Source organism: Sceloporus occidentalis, unplaced genomic scaffold (genome assembly GCF_023333645.1).
Source record: "Sceloporus occidentalis isolate IW3139 unplaced genomic scaffold, rSceOcc1.0.p SCAF_12, whole genome shotgun sequence".
Classification (NCBI taxonomy): domain Eukaryota; kingdom Metazoa; phylum Chordata; class Lepidosauria; order Squamata; family Phrynosomatidae; genus Sceloporus; species Sceloporus occidentalis.
In genome coordinates, this window is record NW_028316992.1 from 17,492,733 (window position 1) to 17,519,878 (window position 27,146).

General features: G+C 38.9%; 1 protein-coding gene across 2 annotated transcripts in view; it reads right to left on the reverse strand.

Moving 5' to 3' along the window:
- The window catches only part of ERBB4 (erb-b2 receptor tyrosine kinase 4), a 982,414-nt gene that overhangs the window by 440,867 nt on the left and 514,401 nt on the right, over positions 1-27,146 (reverse strand). For both annotated transcript variants that reach the window (XM_089478015.1, XM_089478014.1), the window contains exon 3: positions 2,804-2,990. In XM_089478015.1, the coding sequence (XP_089334141.1) occupies positions 2,804-2,990 (187 nt within the window). The remainder of the gene's footprint in view (positions 1-2,803; positions 2,991-27,146) is intronic.

Sequence of the window (27,146 nt, forward strand, 5' to 3'; positions counted from 1 at the left end):
AACCACAACAACAACAACTATGCCCAGCAATGGTATGACAGAAACCTGGTTGCCATCTCCACTGATGCATTGCCCACACGTCAATGCAATAGTTCGCTCTTTCAGGCTTGAACTGGACCAATCTGTTTGCTCTAGTGTTAAGCCCCAGGGCATTGCTTGGGATCATTTTCTTACTGTTTTTACTCACATGCATCATCTGCACAGGTGAGTTTCAAAATTGGGCAGGGCCATTTCTTTCAGCTCCTGCAAACAGGATCACAAGGTTCACTTAAAATCAGATTGGAGGTGATATAGTGAGTTTCTATGATGGGGTGGGAATCTGAACCCTGGTCTCCTGAAATTGTACAGTCAGCCCTCTATTTCCACGGATTCTGCATCCATGAATTCAACCAAACAAGTTTCAAAAATAATCACAATCCCCCCCCCCCCCCCAAAAAAATCAAAATTTGACCTTGCAGTTTTAAATAAGGAACATCATTTTAGTACACCATTGTATATACTGGGACTTGAGCACTGATAGATTTTGGTGTCCATGGGGGGAAGGTGTAGCCCTGAAACCAAACTACAGTGGATACGGAGGACCCACTGTAGTCCACCACTTAGACTATTATACTATGTTGGATCGTTTATACAGATATATATGTGTGTATGTCTGGACGCCTGCTTTCTGTATACAAAAAAAACAATAGAAAACCCAGTTTAAAACAACTGTACATGTTAAATTAGGAGGATCTTTTCTTTTTTATAAAGTAGATGAGCATGGGTGTCATGGAAAACTAGAACTGAGTTTCAGCTTAGAAATATATTTTTGCATCCAGACTCTAACGGTGCCAGTCTTCCTTCCTTCCTGAAGGGATAACAGTACAAGCTGATCTTTACCCTGAAACAAGGCTTGCATGTGTGTCTATTTTATATATATATGCTTTTATAAATAGATTTTTAGATATAGATATAAACTTAGATTTTTGGCAAAGAGGATGCCCAGTTATCCATCTCTAAACTCCAGTCATCACTGGCAGTGGTGTTCACTGTGCACAAGATATTCTTCAGCCAAGATGTAAGTACAAGGTTCCTGATCTGATTCACATATACTTTTCTTTAATGAACCTTGTTCAGTATATAGTTATGTTCTGAACATATCAGCTAGAGCAATTTAAGTTTACAAGTTTTTAACGCTTAAGATTTTGGCTGGTTGAAAGCGACAATTTTGCTTTTTTAATTTTCCCTCATAAGCTCATTCCATCCTCCCTAGGCATTAGTTGTGTCCTTTAAAAATAGTATTTGGTGGAAGTCTTTCCCTGATGTACATTTGGTACATATGTTTGCCTAATGTAATAATTTTAGAAGCAATGTTCCTAATATAATGCTACTTTGGTCACTGGTTCAACCAATAAATAAACATTTTTTATGTATTTATGTTCCCAGACAAGTGTATTGCAAAATTCCAAATCTGTATAACTAATAGATATGTGTATTCTGGTTCACGTTTAGATATAAGGGGTATGAAATGGAAATGCCAACTAAACAAAATTTCCCTACTAGCATACTTAGGAATAAGAAATAATGTTTTATTTGTTTTATTGTGTACAACATTATTGAGTTTTTTTAAATGTTATTGTTAATAAAATATTTTCTCAAAAAAAATTCAACTGCATTTCAATCTGAGTAGATTCTGACCCAGTATATATCACACCTAGTTAGACTAGGACTCTGGGAGACCAGGGTCTGAATTCCCAATTGATCATAAAAATTCCACTCAGTGACCAGTGATATGTTTTCTGGATGTGAAGATACCACATTTTGGCCACCACAGGAGAATCCAAAATAGAGAGCCTATTGACTGGAAATTTATTTTTGGTGATTTCTACCTTGAATAAAAAATAAAACATATTTAAAAAAATTGGCACTGCATTGGCATGTGAAGGGGTTGCATCAGGAAGACTTTAAAAACCCCTAAAAGTCTTCCCAATGCAAAAGCATGGAAGCTTCATGAAAAATTCAGAATTATCTTCCTAACAAAGGGACTTGTAGACTCGCAAAGGATTTGAGACAAACTGGACCTCAAAGGCAGTAGCTTTTTATCTTGCTAATGGGGTGTTGCTTATTTCCTGGACTGAATTTTCTAGTACCCACATGACTAGAAGGAGGAGGGCCCACTTGCATGAATACCATCTGAATTTCCATGCCATCTGAACTGAGGACAATAACAACTTGACCAAATGCAGGGCTATGACAAACATAGTCAATTTTCCCCTTTCATTTGCCTGAATCATTTTTAACACCTTTGCTTGACAAAGAACCCAGTAGAGCTTCAAAAGCTTGCAACATGTATAATGTGCATTTTGGTTGGCTCGATAAAGGTATCACTATTTTGCTGACTTTAGATGATACTGTATTTTTCATTAAAAGTGTTGCAGACCACAAATTTGGTAACGTCATTTAAAAAATCTTGGTTAATGTAAATTACTTTTTTTTTAATCTCTACAGTTGAACAATATACCAATCTGTTCACTGAAATGAAAGCTGCATTGATATCATAGCTGTTTACAGCCTAGGACCAGAAAAAATTAAGGTGTTTGGTATCTTTCTTGCAAACCAAATCAAACCAAACCAAAGCATAAATTCTTCATATACTGTCCATTCTACCTTTCAAAGTGCAGGTACCCTTGACGAAAAAGACTGCAACTCTGGCTGAATATCTTTTCTATAGACCAATGTACTCGGAAACATCTTTGTACATTTTCTTCCCACCAGGTAGGATTGAAAAATCTTATATGTATCTATGTGTAAGTGGTAGTCTTACCAGTCAAATTCTTCAGTCCAAGTCTTCTGAGTCCAAAGCTACCATCCTTTTTATAGTTAAGAAAAATGGCCAAGGCAGAACGATCCTCATAGAGTTTAGTTCCACGAATAATGCGCAGGTTCTCCAGAGGAAGGTACTCAAACTGATTTAAAGCTACTAGGACGTAGCCTGTGACTTCTCGGATAGACTGCAAAACACAAAAGCACAAGGTATTTGCTTAATAATCTACTTTTGTACAGATTTTCAGGTTTAAGGCTCCAAGCGTGCAAAAAATGAATATAATATGTGGATAATTCATTTAAGAGGAGGCTGAGTTTACAAAATTGTGGCCAACAGCAATCTCTTTATTAAAACATACCAAACCATTCCCAGTGCTTTCTGTGAGAGGGCTGTAGGGGACATAGTAGCTGAAAGATAAGAAGGAAAGACTGGTGTAACTTTGCCCAGGAAAAGGGTTCTCTCATCTTTGAGGCCATCACAGAGAAGATTCTATTCCATGTTGCCATCCTCTACACTTAAAATGTTAGGAGTGGACATGGAACATGGAACCTCAAAAGAGATATGCTTATATGTAATGCATTAAAGATAACATGGGGTTCTAGCATAATCAGTCACAGGCTGGTATTACTGTCTTAAAACCTTAGTAAGTTTATTTCTAGATGGAAGATAGTACAAAACACATGTCACATGCAGCAGATACAGAGGAGACACTTTTAGATAACATCTGCTGCAAGCATGTGCAACTAAAAATACTTTTAAAACCTATGACTTAAAACTGGGAATTAATTAATCTGTAAATTCTATTCTATTTAATTGTGGGTTTTTAAAAGTTCTCAAGTTCTATCCATTCAGTTTATAGAGATGTATATAAATGCAGTAGCTTCTTTTCAAAATCAAAATGAACGAAATTCTCAACTATCTGCACTGACTAAATGCAGCAAGTATAACTATTCCCAGCTTGGAAAGAACTATGGTGTACCTACCTAGTACAAGCTAGTTAAATACACTTCTCAAAAAAGTGCTAACCTTAATTCAGTATTAAAGATACGGTAAAATACACAAGGATGCAAACTCAGAATCTGAAGAGTCAAGCAGTCAAAGCGACAGGATGAGAAAGCCTTTCCGTTTACTTTCACCCATGTCTTTATTTTAAAAAAATAAAATCTCACATTCTTCAATGTGTCTGGTTTTAAATAGGGTTGAATGCCAATTTTATTTGTTTCCACATTTGATGCAAACTTCCCAAAATCCACGAATTTGTTAAATGGCGTGGCTGGTGGACCTGCAGCTACAGAAGCAATGATTTCATTTTGGATTTTACCATCATTCCTCAAGCTCCTCACACAACTGGTTGGAGCTGAATGAGAGTTCTGCTACAACCCACCAACTAGTCTTCCTATATGGATAGTGGAATCATTACCTCAGTAGCAGCAGGTCCACCAGCCACTCCATTTAGGAAATTCATGAATTTTGGAAAGTTTGCATCTAATATGGAAATAAATAAATTTCTCACTCACACCTATTTAAAGCCCAATAGGTGCTTTAGAAGGAGGTGAGGAATGAAAGAGTGTCTGTTGCAACAAGCACCCTCATGCTCCCTGTCTCTCTGGAGTATGGTCAACATAGTAGCTTTGGTGACTGTGGGGCTCTACAGACTGCCCCAAAGGAATGGCTCCATACTACCCTTTTCAGTGCCGGATCAGGCCCGTGGCAACCGCATGCTGTGGCCCAAATCTGGCACTTTGCTGCTCTAAAAAGAAGCAGCAAATTGCCGCTCCTTTTTAGAACAACAAAAATGCTTTGGTGTAGCATGTCTAAACACTGTGCTGAAGAAGCAGTGTGATGTCACCTACCATCTGGTTGGGCAAGTGGATGGAGTCAAAGTGTGGCATGCAGTCACCACACCTCCACTCCACCCTAATGTCGGCATTTATTGGCAGTCTGTACAGCCAGTGTTATACTAAGTCTCAGCTGAGAGGGCAATGTTTCTGGTTCAGTGTGAATCTCCTTCCACCATGGCATTTCACAGCTTCCTGGATGTTTTGAACCAGGGACTGAATCCACCCAACAATTTAAACATCAACACACACACACCCATCATACTATGCAGTCTCCTGGTAAATTTGTCAGCTTCCACTCAACCTCCAAATCCTAAATCACAACTTCAGAACTTGGCAGAGAGCTAACATTGTGTTTCTTTGACATTTGTGAGAATGCTAAACTCATAGCCCTGATAAGGCAGGGTTTTCACTTATTTTCTTACTGTAACTGTCTGCCTCTCTGGCTGAGATGCTCAATTGTTTACTCTGCTTGAAGAGTTACATGAAGTCTCCATCTTTGTATTCATCTTGTATCCATTCATTTTATCATACAAAATTCATTAACCTGTCTTCTTTCTCTCTAATAATACTGCATACCAAAAGTATCCAGGGCCCACTGAGGTCTTGACAACTGGTCCAAGATTTAACAGCAATTTATCATGCACTGATTCTGATTCAGTTTATGTTGTATAAATCCCATTTCTTTATCCTCATCCTCACTCCACTAGTCATCTCATCTACTGCACAGAGAAAAGCTTTATGAAGAATGTTATTCAAGGTTCACCAGCAGCATATCTCTAAATAACCGTTACCACCGGAATAACACAGCAGGAGAGAGCTATGAATGCCTTGACGTCCTTCTGGGGTGGAAATAATTTTCAACAAGTATCTGAATGCCAATTAAAAAATGGTTTCCCAAATGTCATAAAACCTGATGAACAGTACATTGGATATGCCAATGTCTTCTCTTTGGAATTTATTTTGTGTGAAAAATTCAAGTAGCTTTTTTTGTGTGCAGAAAACATCATTTTCTGAGCAGAAACCAAGTTTCCTGAGCAGAAAAGAACATTTTGGCATATAAAATAACATTTCTGCACAAAATATACTGTTTCTATGCAAAGCCCCTCATCTTTTTGGCTAAGAATAACCCCCACATTGTGAATATCCTTGAAAATTGCACAGATTTTAAATAATTTCTCAGAAAAGGGAGAAAAATAGCAAAATATTTGTTGCTGTCTGTAAGAATGCATATTCTGGAAGAATCTGGTGAGATCAGAGCATGGGCAATATGTAAAAAAAATCAAGCAATGTGTTACAAATTACGAAATAACTTGCAGCAAAGTAACAATGGGAAAGTTGCGGTAATGCATGTGCAATGAAGTTCCATCAATAGATAGGAATTAAGTTATCTTATCAATGTTTCCTAATTTATTTTCCTAAATCATTTTCAAGGCCTTTAGTTGCATTTTGGCACATCCTACAGGCTTTGCTTTTTGTTTGTTTAAAAAAGAAAAGGAATAAATGTTGGGCAATGTAACAAGTAACATACAGTATTTCCTTGTGACACAGTGACAGGTAACCACAATGAATCACTTTTCAAACAGAAGGAGAAACAGGAATAAATTACTTTTAAAAAGTAATTTTCTATGCTCTCAGTAATCATGTGGAAAAAATGGTTTCTGGTGTTATCTAGAAGGGCCACTATATATTTTCATGCAATGAACTAGAGTTGGCCTTTTAACTGTTATAACTTGGTTTGGACCAGTTAAGCATATAATTTTTCTATCCCCTGCTTTATGGACAGTCAAAGTATAGCCTGTAGGCCACATGTGGCCCATGAATCCCAATTCTGTGCCCCCCCAACACCCACTTTTTTAAATGGTACAGTTTTTCAGACAATTTTTGCCCTTAACAGAGAAAGCCCCACAAATATGTGATGACATTTTAAAATATTCCCATCCTTATTATTATTATTATTATTATTATTATTATTATTATTAACCTTTATTTATGAAGTGCTGTAAATTTACACAGCACTGTACATGCAATCTTTTTAGCTAGACGGATCCCTGCCCTCGGGCTTACAATCTAAAAAGACACAACACAAAAGGAGAAGGGAGGGGTGGAGGGGAAGAGGATGAGGTCCAGCAGTTCCTCTCTACCTCCGAGGCCTGGACCAAGGCAGATGGACTGGAGGGAGGGCTTGGTTTCATAATGGATGGTTAATCTTCCAGGGAAAATACATACTCTCAAGTAGGATAATGCATATACAGTACATAGCAATACAGGAAATGGTTTGATAAACAGGCACCAAAAGAACATCAAATAGTAAGCAAGAATTATGCAATGCCTGGGAAGGCTTCTCTGAACAGGATGGTTTTCAACTCCGTTTTGAAGCTGGTTAAAGAAGTGATGGCTCTTGCTTGTGGGGGAAGAAGGTTCCAGGAGTGAGGGGCAGCAAGTGAAAAGGGGCGAATCTGGGATGGGGCAGAGGAAATCCTGGGCTGAGACAGGAACCCTTGACTACCAGAACGGAGGGCCCGAGTGGGAAGGGGAGGAGAAAGAAGGTCTGATAAGTAAGGAGGGGCCAGTCCATGCAGGGCTTTAAATGTCGACAACAGGAGCTTATACTGAATGAGGAAAGGGAGGGGGAGCCAGTGAAGGGATGCCAACACAGGAGAGACGTGGCCCCCATGAGCATTCCAGAACCTATACTACCCCCAAATACAGTGGGCCCTCCCCATACGTTCGGGATCTGTTCCAGATCCCACCCCATGTATGGGGAAAAACATGCATGCTCCACCCCCATTTGTTTTAATGGGGGAGCATTTCTGTGCACAGCGCGGTGCATGTGCCACGAGTGCATGCACCGCTATATTTCTGGGGGCTTAACCTTCCACATAAGGTTAAAGCTGTGTATAGCACACCTGCATATGCTGTGGGTGCACTGTATCTCAATTTTCCTTTACAGTCTCTCTCAAAGTGATTATAGAAAGTGACATGGCACCACTTTCAACTGCCACTTTGAGAGGGACTGCCAAGGTAAACAGAGGTATTTGAGCTTAATGTGAAGAGGTAGGGGTGTGGGAAATTGGTTTCCATCCTGCATGCAGTTGCCTACTTGTGTTATATTGCAACAGATTTTATTTGTATGTCAGAAGGGGGGGATCTCATTGCATCTACAACTCTAGTTGTTTTTCATTCCCCACCTTCATCTAGAAAGCAATGGAAGAAAAAATGAACAGGACCCTTTTCCCTTCCAGCTCTCCAGATGTAGAAATGAGAAACCAAGTTGCCTCTCTTCCAAGTTCTGTTGCCAGGGCAAGTTAATGAACTGACCTCTGAAGTTAAGAGTTTGTCAACTATGAGCTACCCTGGTTTCAAAAAGCTTAATTCAAAGAAAAGGTCTGTGACCAATAACTTGTGCTTTTCCACCTATTTACACTTTAGGGAAAATATACCAGAGGCAGGTTGTGCTGAATCTCTGAGCTTCAGATGCTGTTGGAAGCGACTTCTGCCTCCTCCTGTCAGAGTGAGCCTTGGCTTGTACTTGAATGAGGCTACATAAGAGAGATGTTCAACCATCTGTTAGCTCAGTAGCTTCCAATGTTTTTCCTCTAGCCAAAAAGCCTGTATCTACATCAGACTGAGAAAGTGAGAAGAGACAGAGGGTTGGTGGGGAGGGAGATTATGAGTGGATGGATCCTTACTTTGACAATACTGGCTTAGCTTCTTTTTAGGGCAGCTGTGTCTGAAACTACAAACATAACAAACTGATCCTTTTGCTTTGTGATGGATGCAGTTCGATGATGATTTTGAAAAACAGGGCTGGGAAACATCACCATGTCTCTCTTTGAAGTTAGTCATGAAGTATAGCAAAAGGTTTGCCAGATCTTCAAAGAATAATTCCTGACTGGATACCAAAGGCAAACAGAAAGAAAATTTTATGAGCATCCTTGACACCCAGATGGTTGGGATTTTAGAGAGAGAGAGAGAGAGAGAGAGAGAGAGAGAGAGAGAGAGAGAGAGAACCCTTCTTAATAATTCCACCAACACTCTTAACCTGCAAGATTTTTGCTAGCCCAGTTTCCTATGCATTACAAGGCAACAGTCTCTGGAGAGAAAAACAGAACAAATATTCAAGATAATAAAACCTCAAATTTAGTGCCATGCAAGTGCTGGAAGTGTTTCATGTGCTTTGGCTTAATTCAGACACAATATTAATCTACAGTTTGTTTTAATCATGATTTCTTGAACAAGCCAGGAGACAGTTCAGAGATATTCAATTTTATTTTGTTTAATGCTGAATTTTTGTCCTGCTGCAGATCCCTGACTGCTGCTCTAAAGTTCTTAGTGGCTCATATGGTTTGGCAAGCCATCATCATCAATTCTTTTACCATTGACCAGAGCATTGAAGAAAAAGGGCAGGGATAATAAGCATTCTCTTTTTCAAAGATCTTTCATTGCTCTTGGCCTAGCCACAACCAAGTCACATTCTTAACAACTATCTGCTCTTCATGAAAACTTGTCTTCTAACTGGAAAATATCTGCATGGTGTAGTGATTTGACTATGATGCTAGAGACCAGGGTACAGATCCAGGATGGCAAAGACAAACACCTTCTAAATAAATTTTGCTAAGAAATGTCCATGGTACGTTCACAACAACAATAACAATTTGTTGCCTCACTCTTAAAATTAGGATTCAAGGGGGAGCACAACAAAATTAAAGACAAGTGAAGATTAAACCGAAACAGTGACTTTTAAAATATAATTAAGGACAGGATGGTATGAAAACACAATTCAGTTATGTTGAACTAAAAACAATGTGAAATATGTTTTGATAAAATGGTACAACATCCACCCACTGAAAGTTGCCTCTTCAACAGCCTGCCAGTTGGCAACCACCCAAACCTAAAGCTCTTTTCTCAACAGTGTTTTTATTTGTTCTACATCACTGGGGGGAAGAGGGTAGTGAAATGAGATGAGATACATCAATGCTATAAAAAAATTAATGGATGCTGACTTAGGCGGGATACAGACCGCCGCTTTGCGGCGGTCTCCCGCTGGCGCCATTTGCTCCGCGCGGGAGCTGCAGGAGCCAAACCGCGCGGCTCCCACGCAGAGCAAAAAAGAAGCTCCATTTCAGAGTTTCTTTTTGCGGCACCTTTATGATGTCGTGAGGCACCGCTGGCGCATTCGCGACATCATAGGCGCCGCGACACGTCTGGACGCTATGCGTCCAGTACGTAAACATGGCGGCCCCCATGTGGAAGGGGCGCTGCCATGTTGTATGTATTCTATACGTACTAGGGTTAGGGGGGTGCAGAAGCACCGCCCCTTCCTAACCCTAGTACGTATAGAATACGTACTATATGGCGGTTTGTATCCCGCCTTAGCATCTTCCACAACCTGGGAGAGCCAGTCATCACCAAACCCAAGAGGTTACCCTGCAGTACTAATGATCTAAGCATCACTCAAAGAACGCAATGGTGTTTGTACACCATGACCCTATCAAGCCCCCTACAAAGTGACTCTACCAATCACAGTCTCAGGAGACTGCTTTAAAATGAGAAAGAGCACCCCAAAATAGGAGGCCTGCAAAAGAACTCTCCTCCACCAACATTCTCCTGAAGCAACTTGAATAGTCAGCATCTCCTAAGAAGAATCCCCAAGATAGCATCATACACCTCACCGCTTCCAGAAACCATCTAATAGCAATAATTTGGGCCTTTAGGAGTTTTGCATATACAGAGCTTAGTGGAAATTGACTAGGTGATAATCGAGGAGACTTTTCTAGCACACAATGCATTTGCTGCTTTCAAGTTGTTAGGATAATTTACTGAAAGCAAAGGTGTGCTTTTACCATATAACCATTATTTGTTAGATGGGTAAAACTGCCTATGAGGTAGTAATGGAGAAATCTGACAGGTTTTTTCTTTCTTCCTCCAACATGTATTTCTAACTTCCCAGTTTGCTCCCTTGCAAATATGTGATTTCCTATTTTTGGAAATTTCTTCAAAGACAAACCAAAATGATTTTTTCACTCATAAGCATAGTTGAAATTCAATAGGCATAGCTATTTCTATGCCAGAGAGAACCATGTTTTTCCCTTTGTCGTGCATCTTGTTGTAATGAGAAGGAAAAAAAAAAGGTCGGTGGAAGATGGCAGCACTAATTCAACATTAGCATCATTTATTTTATTTTTTGCCATTGTGTGCCTTGAAGTAATTTCTGACTTATGGTGACCTATCATGGTGAGGGAGGTCTCTTGGCACAATTTGATCAGAGGCAAAGTTGGCCAAGTCTCCCGATGGGTTTCCATGGTCAAGCAGTGATTCAAACCCTGGTCTCTGGAGTAATAGTTCAGTGCTCAAATCGCTACACCACGCTAGCTCAATATACATTGATTTAAAGCCAGGTTTTGAAGAGGTAAACAGTTTAAGCCCTGGGTCTCAAGGGGAAAATCTGGCAAATTATTAAAAAACACACACACAGAGCTCTAATGCTTGTTCCATTCTAGACACTGTAAAATTTGAAAATTTTGAATATATATATATATATATATATATATATATATGAAATGCAAATATTCTACCACACCCATGACCATTATCCTTTTTGCAAAAATTCATCACACTGTTACTGTAAAAGTAGGAACCTAGACTGCAAAGGTGAAGTGTAGGTGGGGAAAATCAGGGTGTAGAAGAAAAGTAAGTCCTATGACTGCACAAATAGACTATGTAAGCAGCTTTATTTTTCAGCTCCTCCTCCCTTATGTTACCATTACCAGGCAGGGAGTTTGGAGAAGAGCAACAAAACAAAGTAGGATTCATCCAAGATGTGGAGATGTTTTAATGACAAGCCATAGCTGAGGTCCACAAACCAAAAACCAGGATTAGACATGCTGCTAGCAAAGCAAAGTCCAAAATTCACATTAATGATGCCTTCAAAAGGCCAACCAGAGGATGCAAAAAAATTACCCTAGCTTTTGAGGTACACTGGCTTCTTTGGCAGGCAGGGTTGATGCAGGGCAAACAAGTGATTGCTGTTAGAGTCACAAAAGCCAGTAAGTCTGCATCTTGCAATTTTGAATGTAACAGAAAGAGTATCTTTCCCTTCCACCCAAAGAGAAGAACAATAAGGATAAAGGCCAAATGTCCTCTTTCATATTTCCTTTTTTAAAAAAATTGTACTGGAAGTAGTAAATAAGAAGAGACAGATTGGTTAATGAACTGGAAATTCAATTTGAAGGTAATTTGTATAAACTGAAGGCCTTTGCAGATAATGTTGTTATATTTTTATTTGATCCGAACTAAAGTTTAAGAAGATTATTAGAAATCTTAGAAGAATTTGGAGAAATCACAGGATTTAAACTTAATAAAGGAAAAAAAAAAAACAATTATTCTAACAAAAAGCCTCAGCAGAACAGAAGAATTATCAGAAATATCAGGCTTCAAAATAGAAAAAAATGTGAAATACTTTAGAACTATAAAAGAATAACTACAATAAAGTATGGAATAAAATTAAAGAAGATATAAATAAATGTACACTATTAAAACTGTCTTTATTAGAAAGAATTTCAGCAATCCAGATGAATGTCCTCCCCAGGTTATTATACATATTTATTTCAGAACTTCCTTGTAATGATAAATGACAAACCATTTAAGCAATGGGTAAAGGAGCTGTCCAAATGTTTTTGGCTCAGAAAAAAGCCAAGAATTAAATGAAAAGCCCTACAGGACAAGAAAGAAAAAGGTGGCCTCAGATTGACAAATTTGAATATGTATTACCATGCATGCTGCATTACATGGATGAAGGATTGGATAATGCTGGGTAATAAGAAACTTCTACAGTTAGAAGGATTCAACCTACATTTTAGATGGCACACTTTCTTGTGCTACTACAAACTCTAATCCAATAAAGAATTTCTGAACCACTACATCAGAGAAATATCTATAGAGAATATGGTTAAGATTAAAAAAAATGTCTTAGCCCAAAATACCATTATGGACCCCATGAGCCATTCTATAAAAACGAAAATCTGCACAAAAGCAACTGACTCACTTATAAAGAATTATTGAAGAAGAACGTTTGCAAGATCCCTTTATATCTTACAATAGTTCTCCCTCAAATCTTGATCCTCGTGAATTTCAAACTTTGGTTCCATACTTTGGACCCTTGCCCCAATGGTATCTGGAGGCCTATCATCTGTGCCCATCTGATCATATTGCACTTTACTGTCTCTTCCCCCATTTCAAAGGTCATTCACAATTTCTAGAATTTTGCAATTGTTTGATTCCAGATTGGAGCAAAATATCTAATTCGGTTTTCCCATTCTCAGTACCTTCTAATTTTATAGCTCTCTTGAAATGTTCTGGTAGTTGGCAGTGAATGAACCAGTGAAACACAATGCCTTCTTGATAATGTTCTTCTTTTGATTTTATTTGATATTTCTTTCATATGTGGGGGAAATGCACCGCATACCTGTACATATGCATACACTTTAAAATAATGGAAAAATTAAAGATCAATTTTCCACTTATCCAGGAACTTTATTAAACATAATGAATGGACTGAACATTCTTTAATATACATGGTCATGGTTGCTAGGATAATCTATGGTGGGAATTGGTAAAACAACAAAATATCAATGGGGTGAAACAGATGGGCAGGAAAAAGTGGTATGTGTCATCTAAACACCACACCTTCAAGTCAGCCCGAAAGCACCAATTTTTGCCTGTCTGTTTAGCCCCAATGAGAGAAGAGTGGTTTTTGAAATGAGTAGACATGTCAGAAATTGACAAATTAACAACCAATCTTAGTAATAAGACTATGGCCCAAAGCAGACGGGCCAAAAGGACCACAATTGGACCACATTGGGGTCATGGCATTTACACAATGTATGCCTTGAATGTGGCCAGAATCCATGCCAAGCCTGCCCTAAAACTGGAAGAGCTGAGCCAAAAAGGAGCAGGGAAAAAAGTTCCTATTTGCTGGCTGGTTTAGCACTGTGGCAGCAGTCCAGATTGGTACCAGGCATGTGTGGTTGCCACAGTCCCACAGCGATTGGGGTGGGAGTGGCCTCTGGCCTTTTGCAGCCTTTTGGTCCATTTGTTTGAGGTCTATGAAACACTTCAAAGACAACTGGAAATGAATAATGATACAGTTGGGCTCTGCATAATTAATGAGACAGAATAGAAGGTATAAGGTATAAGGAATATAGTGTGTTCAGTATTATTTTTACATTTCAAGACTGACCAGATAGACCTGTATTGTCTCACACAACTCCTTGAAGGTCACAATTTGCACTTTTCTTTATATTACACAGTGATCCAATCCCATTCACTAAATGTGTATCCCCAATGTACCTCCAGTGCATCTGAAGAATTGGATTGATAGCCACAAAAATTCATATGAAGTTGCTTTCAAAGGCGCTGCTTGATTCCTTCACTCAGGGACATAGCCAAGGGGGGGGTTCTTGGGGTCCGGACCCCCCCTTCCATTAGAAAAATGAATGGTGTGTGCTGCTGCGCCGCCGCACCCAAACCCCATTATAATGGTGGCACTTAGTCTGGACCCCCCCTTCCTAAAATCCTGGCTACGTCCCTGCTTCACACTCCCTTGTTTTGATTTTATGCTCAAATTTCTCGAGCAGTCCTGATTCTGCACATAGTGGATTCCTTGCATGTAGTGCTGTATAATCTGGACTAACCTTATTTTAAGAATGCATATAGTTTCTCTCATCAAACTTGTTGTTACAATTTCCATTTTAAAAAGAGCTAGCTTACAAACATTGTCAGGATAGGAAGATTCAGATCACTGAGGATCTGTGTTCACTTCAAGAACAATCAATTATCCATTTAGATCTGCCTATGTCAGTTCTCAAATTGGGATCCTTTGGCACTAGATATACTGTTCCTCAGCTCTCCAAGTCTTATGTACATTGCAGTGTGTCAGAAATGTCCTTGTCTACCTCAAGCTGAGCCATTCCCCTGTGGATTCCTCTTGTGCTTGCCTGCATACATTTTTCAAACAATAGCAAACAAAGAACAGAATGAGCTATCCTTTGCTTCTTTTTACTAGTTATAGACAAGTGCATGGTTATTAGGGTGAAGGATAAAGAAGGCAGGCATGCCAACAAAGTCTAGCCACTAGTATTCATCAAACACTTGGATGCTACACATGTATAGTATTGGCAGGCCATTATTTCAGCTACATGGACAACTAACAAAAGTGAGCTTGCACCAAGATGATGTTCATTACATAGTCTAATCACTTTCTCATTCTAGTTACCTCTCCTCCCTCAGTGGCACATGAACAGGCTCAGTGGGAGAATTCAAAGATATAGCCGTGTTAAGTCTGTATAATCAGTATGTGAAGAGATCTTGTAGCACCTTTGAGACTAACTGAAAGAAAGAAATAGGCAGCATGAGCTTTCGTAGACTTCACTCTACTTCCTCAGATGCATTTAGTGGAGGGGAAACCAGTGACAGACCTATATATGTCATTGGTATGTGAGAATGTCAATTGAAATTCAAAATCATTTGTGCATGGAAATGAAGTAGCAAGTCCAGTTTTAACTATGGTTGTTAGTGAACAAAGACATTGGGAACTAGCCATTGTGTATGAAAAGTGGCAAGACCAGTTTGGTTTCGGAAACTAACCTTCTCGAGGTGTAGCTGTGATGGTGACTCAATAAGGGTTCAGGGCAGAATTCTGGGCAGAGCTAATGGCTCTGGTTCAGAATGAGTGGTTCAGCAAAGCAGGTTGTTTCCAAGAGTATATACACATGTATGTATACTGGTCAATGACCGAATAAATTTTATTACTATTACACATGTATGTGTTTCAGAATTCAAGAGGATAATTACATCCCATGTGTACTTTCACTGATGTTCAGCCACTGGTTTTTATTGAGGAACACACTGACAAAGGAACATGCGAGGGCAAGCAAAAATTCCATTCTTATATTTCACAGCTTTCAAAAATCCTCTGACTTATTATTTCAGCCTTGCAAACAAAGGTGGATAATAATGGTAGATTGTTTGTTCATTTATTGAATTTGTATCCTGTCTTCCAAGGTGAGATTTTCCCCAAGATGGGATTCAAGCCTATTATGGGAGGCAGCACATATTATCCCTGTATTCATATGTCCCAAAGTATTTCTACTCAGAAAATATGTTTCCAAGAAAAGCGTTTTCTGCACAGGAAATCCATTTTCTGCCTTAAAACAATTGTCTTTTATATGTTTTGATCCACAGAATCTTTTGGGTTTTTCTCCACAACTCTTTTGGACATGGGAGAAAATTGTACAAAATTTGATATGGTCTACTAATCGTCTTGGAAGGGTTTCCTGGCTGTTGGGAACCCTGTTTTTCAGTGTGGAAAGGAGTATTTGAGAATATTATTTCCATTTCTATTCCAAATCCAGTCAGAGTTCAGTGTGTCCTAGAGTTGCCCACCCTGGTTTAACATAATGTTTAACATATGAACAGAGCAGAGCTTTGTCCACAGCTGACAGAATGGCTAAACAGAACCAACATGTTCAAAGGTATTTCTCATACTGAAGACTCTTGCTCCCCTGACCACTTATGGACTTTGTGGGAGTATCTGATCAGTTGCTGCAGAAAGCAGGATACTGTACTATAGCAATATGTGCTCTGACCCAGCAGAGCTTTCCTTGCATTTTTATGTGATTTCAAGCAAATCTGAAAACTGTGATGAACAGGGAGGTACAAGCGTTCGCTATGTATCTGATACTAAATCCTCTATTACATTACTTGGGCTTTGAAAGTCTTTGCCAAGATTTGGCTGTAATTACATAGTGGCCTGCTTGATGGAGACTGTGAAGCAAAGCAATTCAGAGTGTGCCACTTTTATCCTAGTATCTGTTCATCTACTCCCTTCTTAAATTTGGCTGTGAAAACCTATTGGCAGTGCAAACTATGGTGAGACTTTTCTGTTCTGCTGATGCGCTGACAACAAGATTCTTCAAAGCTATATTTCTGCCTAACATTAACAAACCTCTTTCACAATACCATCAAGTCAAAAATCAATAATAAAACAAACTGTCTATTCACCAATTCCCATAATAAGCATAGGAAAGCCTGCAATTGCTTTTAGAGCATTTGGGTTTGGAAAAATAAAATCCTGGAACAAGCCAATGATTTAATGTATGATTTATAAGGGATTTACATCCCCTGCCCCCAGGAAGTCAAAAACTAATATGAACAATCTTTTTCTTGATGAATCAACCTGCTTAAACTGTCATTGTATTTGGTGTTTCATGTTGTAATTGGCAGCCAATTCAGTTGGCATATACCATATATACTCAGCTATAAGTCAGCCTCATGCATATGTCGGGAGCATTTTTTAGGGCCAGAATTATGGATTTTGATATGACCCATGGATAAGTTGAGAAAAAAACTTAGAGGCATGCAACAAAGGTTGGAAAGGACAAAGCAAAGGAGAAAATTGCCAAAGAACGTATGAAATTCCAGTAGGCATAACAGTTTGTGCTCATGCTAAAGGATGGATGGATGAGAAAGTAGAGGAGGGCCAGTACTTCCAGAACAGACTACAGTCTTGCCTTTCAGCAGAGAATAGTTCCTTTTAAAATAAGAGTTAAAGTAAAATACTTACATTGACCTATGGATAAATGGACTCAGATATCTAGATTTATACATGAGTATATGCAGTACATTTAGAATTTGCATGTGCTGTCTTTTAATGCATTATTAAATACCTAAAACAAACCATCTTGTGGAAGCTGAAAATATTGTTTTCATGCATGAATAGAGCTTGGAATGTTACTTTTAAGATAATTCATTACATATTACTTATTTGTTAGAAGGAACTCATTATTGGCCTGTTACAGACTGCCAAAATAAAGCCGCTTCGGGTCTCTTTGGAGGTATGCTATTTAAATGATGCCTGGGTCCTAAGAGTCCGGAGGTCGCGCCAAAGCCACACTCCATTCCTAAGCACTGGAGGGCAGCTTTGGTGCAGTTTCCGGATTCTTCGGATGCATGCATCATTTAAACAGCATACCTCCAAAGAGACCCGAAGCAGCTTTATTTTGGCAGTCTGGAACAGGCCATTGTATCTTGTTATTTGAGGAGTTTTTGTTTCTTTTCTCCAGGTTCAATTTAAATGGGTTTTAGGACAAAAGGAAGTGGCTCTTGTTTAGCCTAATATCTTGTGTTTGGTTTCGTTTTCTGTGATTGATAATCAATCTATTAATATATATGCAGTCAGCCCCCCAACTAATAATCCATGAATAATCAAATGTGGAAGGTCAAGTGTGAATAGATGTGTATGCCTGTATACATATCATTCAGGGAGGGCTTTCTCCTTGCTGTTCTTTTGTCAGCCGTTGATGGCCATTTATCTCCAATAGACTTCAAATAATTTTATTTTCCAACATTTTAAATGTTAATATGATAACTAGTTTAGTTATGTTTTAGCTTTTATAGTTTCAGGTTGTTATCTTTTTTTCATTAGAATTTTTGTAATCACCTTGGGTCCCTCACAGGAAAGAAAGTGGAACATTAAATAAACAAACAAACAAACAAACAAATAAACAAATACAAGCATGTTGTATTTGTTCGGTTTTTAAACAAGAGTTTTAAACTGTTTCTGTTCTATAGACAATTTAGTACTCCTAGCATAGTGTAGTGGTTTGGGTGCTGGACTAGACCAGGGTTCAAATTCTTACTCAGTCATGAAAACCCACTGGTTGACCTTGGGCAAGTCACAATATCTCAGCCTGATAAGAACCCCCTCTGAATAAATCTTGCTAAGAAATCCCTGTGACAGGTTCACCATATGTTGGAAATGACTTGTAAGTAGACAACAATGACAATAACAAACCTTTTGTGTATTTTTAGCTATCTATGTTTTTACTTCTACTTCTTTTTACCTTGTAAACTACAATGAACCCCGGTTTTGGGGGAAATGCAATGTATAAATAGAGAGAGAGAGAAATCTAGATTACAGAAACAATTTACTAACATTTAATACTCTTTCTCTTTGCAGATGATTCCCAATGTGGTTACAGCGTTGGGCAATAGATGGCAGGGAACATGGTGATATACATGGGGCTGGCATGTGGCCCTATTGTTTCTCCACTCTGATTTAATTGCACGAACAGTATAGAATATGGATATTATTTTGCACTTGAGTGAGTGAATCGTCTGGCACTGACAGGCTGAGCTGGTGTGATGACTTGGGATCTCTGACTGCTCAGGGAACAAAGCATTTTGCAGCTTCTATGTGTGAAGAGAAGTTTGTTCATATGTCTGGACATAAACCCAGTTTAATTTGGTGTGCGTGTCTATTTTTAAGGGAAGTGGACACAAAATAAATCAAAGGAATGAAAGACGATCTGAGCTATTTCCTGATAAATGAAAAAATATTTTAAAATATTACAAAAATATAAAATGTAGCAAGTTTATTTGAGTGCCTGGGTATACAAAAGGAGTCATGTATTTTATTGCTGTTGTGTGCCTTCAAGTGATTCCTGATTTATGGCAACCCTAAGCTGAACCTATCACAGGGTTTTCTTGGTACGTTTTTCAGAGGGGTTTGCCATTGCCATTCTCTGAGGCTGAGAGAGTGTGATTTGGTCAAGGTCATCCAGTGGTTTTACATGGCAGAGCCAGGATTCGAGCTCAGGTCTCCAGAATCATAGTCCAATGCTCAAACCACTACACCACACTGGCTCCTAGTCATATGATGATGATAATAATAATAATAATAATAATAATAATAATAATAATAATTTATCCCACCCCTCTACAAGATGCAATGGGGGCGGTTTACAAAGATTAAAAAACATATATTCCAAAACCCTCAACCCTCTTAAAATACAATTAAACAATGTAAGAATTAAAACATACATAAAAATAAAATAAATTAAAAACATTATATAGCAAACTATAGACCGTGACTAAAGTGTGGTCGGAGTTCTTAGAGTTCTTTTGATGTTACATATACTCAAACAGATATATGGTCTTTGTATGCAAGAAATGTACATCAGTTTAGTAGTTTATAATCTTGGCCACACTATTTTCCCCTAATGATCTTTCTGGCCATAGACATAGAGAATGAGTTATATCCCCCCCCCCCCATAAAGCCACAGTGTGACATAAGAAAGGCCTTACAAATATGTCAATCTGATCTCCACTGGAATTTGGCATAACATGTTCAGTGAATCTGCCAGTGTTTGCTCCCTGCTATCATCTCCATACTGGCAGCAGTGTTGAGTGTTTTGCTATACTGCCATCCATTCTTAGGTATTATCTTTACCCAAGTAGCCTCCCTAATGAGAGGGAGAAAATGCTGCTTGCTGATTGATTGATTGATTGATTGATTGATTGGATGGGGGATGCATTCATTTCACTAATTTCCTGTTCCTTCATGCATCACTGCTATATCACTTCCATCACCATCATCCCTTATGACAAAGATGACTACTAAGTACCTCACCTTTCCCGCTTGGACAGGAAGGAAATCTCACATTTCCAGTGGATTTCTTTGATAAGTTTTGCACTGACACTGGAAAACAGCATCTTGAGGATTCTCCAACCCTCTCAAGAGATCTTGCCTCCAGTGTGAAACTGAGATATCAAATGGCATTGGTGGTGGGTTCTTGTGGGTTCTGTAATTTGAGCAAAATCTACTTTTGCAGAAAGCACCTGCTGGTGCACAAAGCTGGGGTCTCTGTCCCTTTGCGCACAGAGCAAGCACAGGAGTGCAAACTGAATGCATCGAACGCTACTACTCCTTTGACTATGAGGAAAGGTTTATCACATTTTTGAGTGTTGTATGTTTTGCAGAAATGTGTGAAAAACAATCCACAAGCCTGTAAAGGAAAACAACAACAACAACAACAACAACAACAACAACAACAACACCTTGAGAGTAAGAAAAATAAGGCCTCCTGTCTCTTGCTGGGTTACTTTCTGTAGAAATTGTTGTAAAGTTGTCTGATTTGCAGAGCCATTAGGGCTGAAGGGCGGGGTATAACTAACTAACTAACTAACTAACTAAATAAATAAATAAATACATAAATAAATAAATAAATATAAGAACAAAAGACAAAATTGCATCCTAAATTATGCACTGCTTGAAATATCTATTCCAGTGTGAAGACACTGTGGCTGCCTATGGGCTGCATATGGTACTCCCAGGCTGTTTTGAGATCTTCAGCATGTCCCTCCCTAAAACCCCCATGTATTGTGAAAGTTTGTTTTTTAAAAAAAATAATTCAGATTCAGCCATTTGTATCCATGGATTCTACATTCATGCATTCAGCCATCCATGACTTGAAAATATATTTTTTTAAAAAATTCAAAAAGCAAACTTTGATTTTGCCATTTCATGTAAGGGATACCATTTTACTGCACCATTGTTTACAATGGAACTTGAGCATCCAAAGATTTTGTTATCAGCGGGAGGTTCTGTAATTAAAATGCCAAGGAGAGGACTTTTTCCAACCATGAAATGAACCAGAAAGGCAGAAAATAGTCAGGGGCGGGGAGAAATACATGGTGGAATTGTTTCCCATAGCCCTTAAGTATATAGAAGAACCTTTTCCAAGAAATAATAATAAAAAGTAAAGAAGAGACACAAAAGAGCAGTAGTGGGGTGTAACCCAGTAAGGATCTCATGGGAAGCCAATGAAAGCCCCCTCCTCAGCTCCTGCTTTAATGTATCTGCTATGTCCATTCAAGTCTTCCATAGCCTTTCCTCCACAGACCTGAAAACCAAGAGGGTGCTACATTTGTTTTCATGAAAACATACACTAAAAAATTCAACTGGGAACTGCTGAAAAATGTGTTCTTCTCCCCTGCCATTAAAAAACAAACACTCTTTTAAAGGGAAAATATATAAATGTATACAAGGTAGGAAGTGTGCACACTAAAAGAAAATAATAAAACAATAAAATAATTGGCACACTGATATGAAAATGGAATGGAATAAATATGGGATGGAACAATTTTCTGAGGGGGGGGGGTGAGAAATTAAGGTTGATAGACTTGTCCGTTCATATTAGAATTTGTTAAAAACAAAAATAATGACCACAGAAGAAATACACAAATTCCATTTAGACAATGAGGACATTGAAATAGTTAAAGAATTCCCATATCTAGGATCAAACACTGACCAGAATGGAGACTGCAGTCAGGACAGAAGAAGAAGATTAGGAATGGGAAGGGCAACTATGAAAGAACTGGAAAAGATACTGAAGAGTAAAGGCATACAACTGAGCATTAAAGTCAGAATCATTCAGACCATTGTATTCCCAATTACCATGTACGGATGTGAAAGCTGGACAGTGAAGGAAGCGGATAGAAAGAAAATCAACTCATTTGAAATGTGGTGCCGGAGAAGAGTACAGTTGGCCCTTCTTATACACTGATACATGGATTCAAGCATACACGGTTTGAAAATGTTCAAAAAAAGTATAAATTTCAAATATCAAACCTTGATTTTCCATTTTTTTTATAAGGGGCACCATTTTGCTATGTCATTATATTTAATGGGACCTGAGCATAAACAGTTTTTGTTATACACGGGGGATCTTGGAACCAAGCCCGCGCGTATAACAAGGGTCCACTGTACTTAGGATATGATGAACAGCCAAGAAGACAAATAACTGGGTTCTTGAACAGGTCAGACCAGGGCTCTCTGTGAAAGCAAAGATGACCAATATGAGACTATCATACTTTGGCCACATAATGAGAAGGCACAGATCACTAGAAAAAACAACAATGCTAAGAAAGGTAGAGGATAGAAGAAAGAGAGGAAGAACACAAACCAAATGGATAGACTCAATCAAGGGGGTTGTGGGCAAGGGCTTGCAGAATCTGGGCAAGGCAGTGGAGGATAGGGATTCCTGGAGATGTCTCATCCACAGGGTCACCATGAGCCGGAACTAATTCGAGGGCAGCTAACAACAACAATAACAACATGCAGACAAAAGCTATAATCAAGATTTGTTCTATATAAAATTTGTACTTCTTTGATTTGCACACAAAGTGGCACATTCTGCGAAGAATACAGCATTTTCTGTATGGGAATGAATATTTCTGCATTGAAATATTATTTTCCTCATAAAAACACTATTTTCTCCACAAAAAATGTTGATTTCTTTGCAAAACAGTCAGGTGGGAGTATTGTTTTGTTTTGCCCCATATTGTTAATAGCCTTTGGTAACTGTGTGTTTTTTGAAGAGTCTCTCATAGTGGGAAGAAAACTGTTGAAATTGCTTATTGATACCTTCAGGAAGAAACTTAGACTGTATCTACACTAGAAATAAATGAGTTTAATACAATTTTGACTGCCATGTCTCAATGCTATAATATAGTTTATTGTAGCACCAGCTCTTTCTATAAAGCCCTAAATGGCTTGGGCCCAGAGTACTTAAAGGACCGCCTCTCTCCGTACAATCCGCCCCGCACACTCAGATCCACCGGGCAGCATTTGTTAAGAGTTCCGGAGGCTAGATTAGTTAATACTACCACCTCGGCCCCTACCCTCTGGAACTCGCTGCCCATTGAGCTCCGTTCAGCAACCTCCCTGGCCCAATTTAAGAAGGGGTTGAAAACGTTCTTTTTTGAGCAGGCCTACCCCTGACCTTTTTGCCCTGAGTGCCCTCTCCCCCCTCTGTTAGTAGCTGGTGATCTGGCACAGGTTCTTTTATTGTTTAACTGTACTGTTTTAAAATTTGCATTGTATATGTGATATTTATTGTTGTTAACCGCCCTGATGTTTCGAAGGGCGGTATACAAATAAAGCTTTTATTTATTATTTATTATTATTTCTGCAAGTGAAGGCTAAATGTCTCACGAAACAACAATTCCCAGAATTCTATAACATTGAGTCATGGCAATTGAAGCAGTATCAAACTGGATTATTTCTGCAGTGTAGATGTAGCCTTTGTGAAGAATTACATCCCTGTTTTTAACCATTTGGGGTTATTCCCCTCCCTGAAATATTAAAAGCCTTCAAAAAACAATGAAACAAACATTTCCAAATCTTGAAACCTAAACTCTGGCTTTTCACTGGTGCAAAGGACTTTTACAGAAGCTTTATCGGAGAAAAACTTTAAAACTCTAACATGTTAAATGAAATCAATGCCTCCTGAGTACTGTTACTAAAACAAGGTTGACAAGGAGCAAAGGTGTTTTGCCTTATGATCTTTAATTCTTCTTTGTCAACAGCAAAATGAAATGGAGACGAGTAACAGAGCAAACTTTGCCTTCTGTTTAGAAAAACAAATCAATGGGCAATTAGAGAAGCAGAAGTTTCTCACAAGCTCCGCAGGGATTTCCAAAAACTGATTAAGAAAGGATAAGCTTTGTGGCTAAGACACCAAAGGAGAACTGCGATCAATTTTTGGCTCAGTTGCAAACTTATCACTAGATTTTGAAAGTGTTTGCCAGCCTCCCAGTACAGCAATGTAACTACATTCTTCAGTCACAATGTTTACACTAAACCAGGAATGCAATGAATATTCACACTTATTCATTTCCAGATGGTAAAAAATGGGTTTCCCAACAGTTGAGAAACCACATCAAGAAGAATAACACCAAAACATCTATGTAGCTTTAATTATTAAAATGTCTGGAGATTTTGAGAAGGATTTACTCTGAAGAGGAAAAACATGTTTTTCATGCAAAAACATATTTTCTCTGAAGAAACTAGGTATCCTGTGCAGAAGACACTGCTTCTTGCATAGCACCTTCAAAGATGGGACAAAGAATGGTGAGAAATACTCTTTTTGTATCTGCAGCATTTGAGGACAAAACTGGCAATGATTTACATCTGTATACTAAACATATAACTCCTGCAACAACTAACAACAGCATGGCCAATACACATATCCCCTTCCTCAAAAAATCAGTCCTTTCACCCGGTAAATATGCATCTAGAAACTAGAGCTCAAGAGCTTTCAGTTTCTGCAAACAGTAATTTCAAGGAGAAAAGGATACTTGGGAAAGTCTGTAATTCAAGCTGACAACCTCAAAACACCGCTTTTCCTGTGAAATAAAAAAAAATGGCAGCTAAAGGCTGTGGTGCTTACATGGATTTGCATGCAATGTGTAGCTTGGTCCATCGGAAGCACTATCCTAAACATATATTTGCTGGAGTCTCTTATGTTTGCATATCTACATTAAAATAATCTAAGCAAAGTAGAAATGGTGTTCTAACAAATCTAAATTCAGCTAAAATGTCTTAAAACCTATGTGATCTTGCCTCCGACTCCTTATGGAATATCCTTCTGTAACATCAGTGTTCATAAAATTGTGATCTTAAGCCTTTCTGAGCACCAGTAGTTTCCCAGATATACAGTACAAGCTTCAGTGGAGTTTGAGTACAGTGGCAGACTTTCAGGGCACAGATCATGGAAAATAGGAGAAAAGGGGAAGAAGGTTCTTTCTTTATTTTCCCAGCGCCTAGTCCAGGAGTGAGTGGTGCATTATCACAGTAGTCTTCTTGTCAGCCCCAGGGGGACAGTCTAAGAATGCATGAGCTGTAATTTTAGATCAGGTATTCTAAGGAAAATGTTCAATGTAAGTAAAAATAACTGTAGGGTTATAACAAAAGTTCTATAAAAAGATTCCTGCTTAGTCTGGGATGAATATCTGCCTCAGTTTTTTAACCCTTTATTAAAGGGATGAGCAAACTGTATTTTGGGGACTACATAAGCCCTTTCCCAAGGCTGCTTTTGTGGCCCCTTAGCCTGAGAATCATTCCCTTATTGTGGCAAACCCCCCAAAGGGTGATGAACTACCCCTAGAAAACCCCAGGATCAACATATTTGCCTTTGGTAAAGGATGGAATGCACCCCCACCCAACCACACAAACAAGAGTATTTGACACAAACAAATTTTTCAAACCAATTTTGGGGTTTTCCTTGCATTTTTGGAATTGCAAGTTCCACAGGAGTTCAAGGGGCATACATGTGACTGCTCAACTTGCTTCAGTTGTCCACCTTTTTACAATTTGCATTGAAGTTTGCTCTCTGATCTTTCCTATACCTCCTTAATTCTGCTTTAACTACAAACATTTACCAAACTGCAGAATATAGTGTTGATGTGGCTTTGAGTTCCTTCTGTTGATTTGTGTCTTTCCATGCTCTCATAGAATCATAGAATCGTAAGTTGGAATAGACCACAAGGGCCATCCATTCCAACCCCCTGCCATGCAGGAACTCACAATCAAATCATCCCTGACAGATGGTCATCCTTCTGAGACCTCTAAGGAAGGAGACTCTATCACTCTCCAAGGGAGTGTGTTCCACTGTCAAACAGCCCTCACTGTCAGGAAGTTCCTCCTAATGTTGAGGTGGAATCTCTTTTCCTGCAGCTTGCATCCATTGCTCCAGGTCCTGTTCTCTGGAGCAGCAGAAAACAAGCTTGTTCCCTCCTCAATATGACATCCCTTGAAGTATTTAAACATGGCTATCATATCACCTCTTAACCTTCTCTTCTCCAGGCTAAACATCCCCAGCTCCCTAAGTCGTTCCTCATAGGGCATGGTTTCCAGACCCTTCACCATGTGTATTAACCCCATCTGCAGTGAGTGGACCAACAGAGGATTGAGCCCTATCCTAAAACATATGTGTAGGGGTTTACACTAGTGGTTTGTTAAGGAGGATGCCACATCTGAGATGCACAAAGATTCAGCAATACATATTGAGGTCAAAGACCAGGGGAGCTGTCATAGGAGAATAGACATTTGGAAAATTTCAGTACAGGGCTATTAGATGCTTCCCCAACTTGTTTGATACAGTTTGTCCTTTACCTTTTGATTAGCAGGAGGGAATTCTCACTCACATTAAACTCTGACTTCCAGCTGCAACACTGCCTATTTGCACTGTTTCCCTTTGCTTAATGGTGTTTTCACGGATGGATGGTTGACCTTTCTACAAAATAGTTTTGCTTCCCACATTGCCGGTATCTGTTACAATATTTTCTTATCCTCACTTGGCCCGCAGGCCATGAATACTGAATACTAAATTAAACTGCTGAAAAGTATGGAACAATTTGTGCTCCTGGATGCACAGCCACAACCCCCAGCTGACTTTAATGAGCCTTGCATGTGCATAATTAAGGTCCTCATCACCAGGAGATGCCTTGGGGCTAGATTTTGCGAGCTGTACATCACAAGCAGGGCATTCTTCTCTCTCATCCCATGAACCTGGATGGATCCATAGGGTCAGTGTGTTAAGTTCAGCATTCATGGTCATGATGGCACGGCTGCTAAAAATCTTTAGGACAGATAGATTCCTGATCTGATTGTTTGTTAATTATTTCATGGCACCATTTACACTTGCTTGCCTAAAATAGAGAAGGGCTAACATCAGGTTAAAATCCAAAACCATCAAAAGTGAAATCCAGGCCACCCTAATTCCGTTGTGTAAACTGACATAACACCTATGCATGTTTACTCAGAGTAGAAGTATATGTCTCTTTATATGTGCACAAAAATGGCTGCTTACATCAGTAAA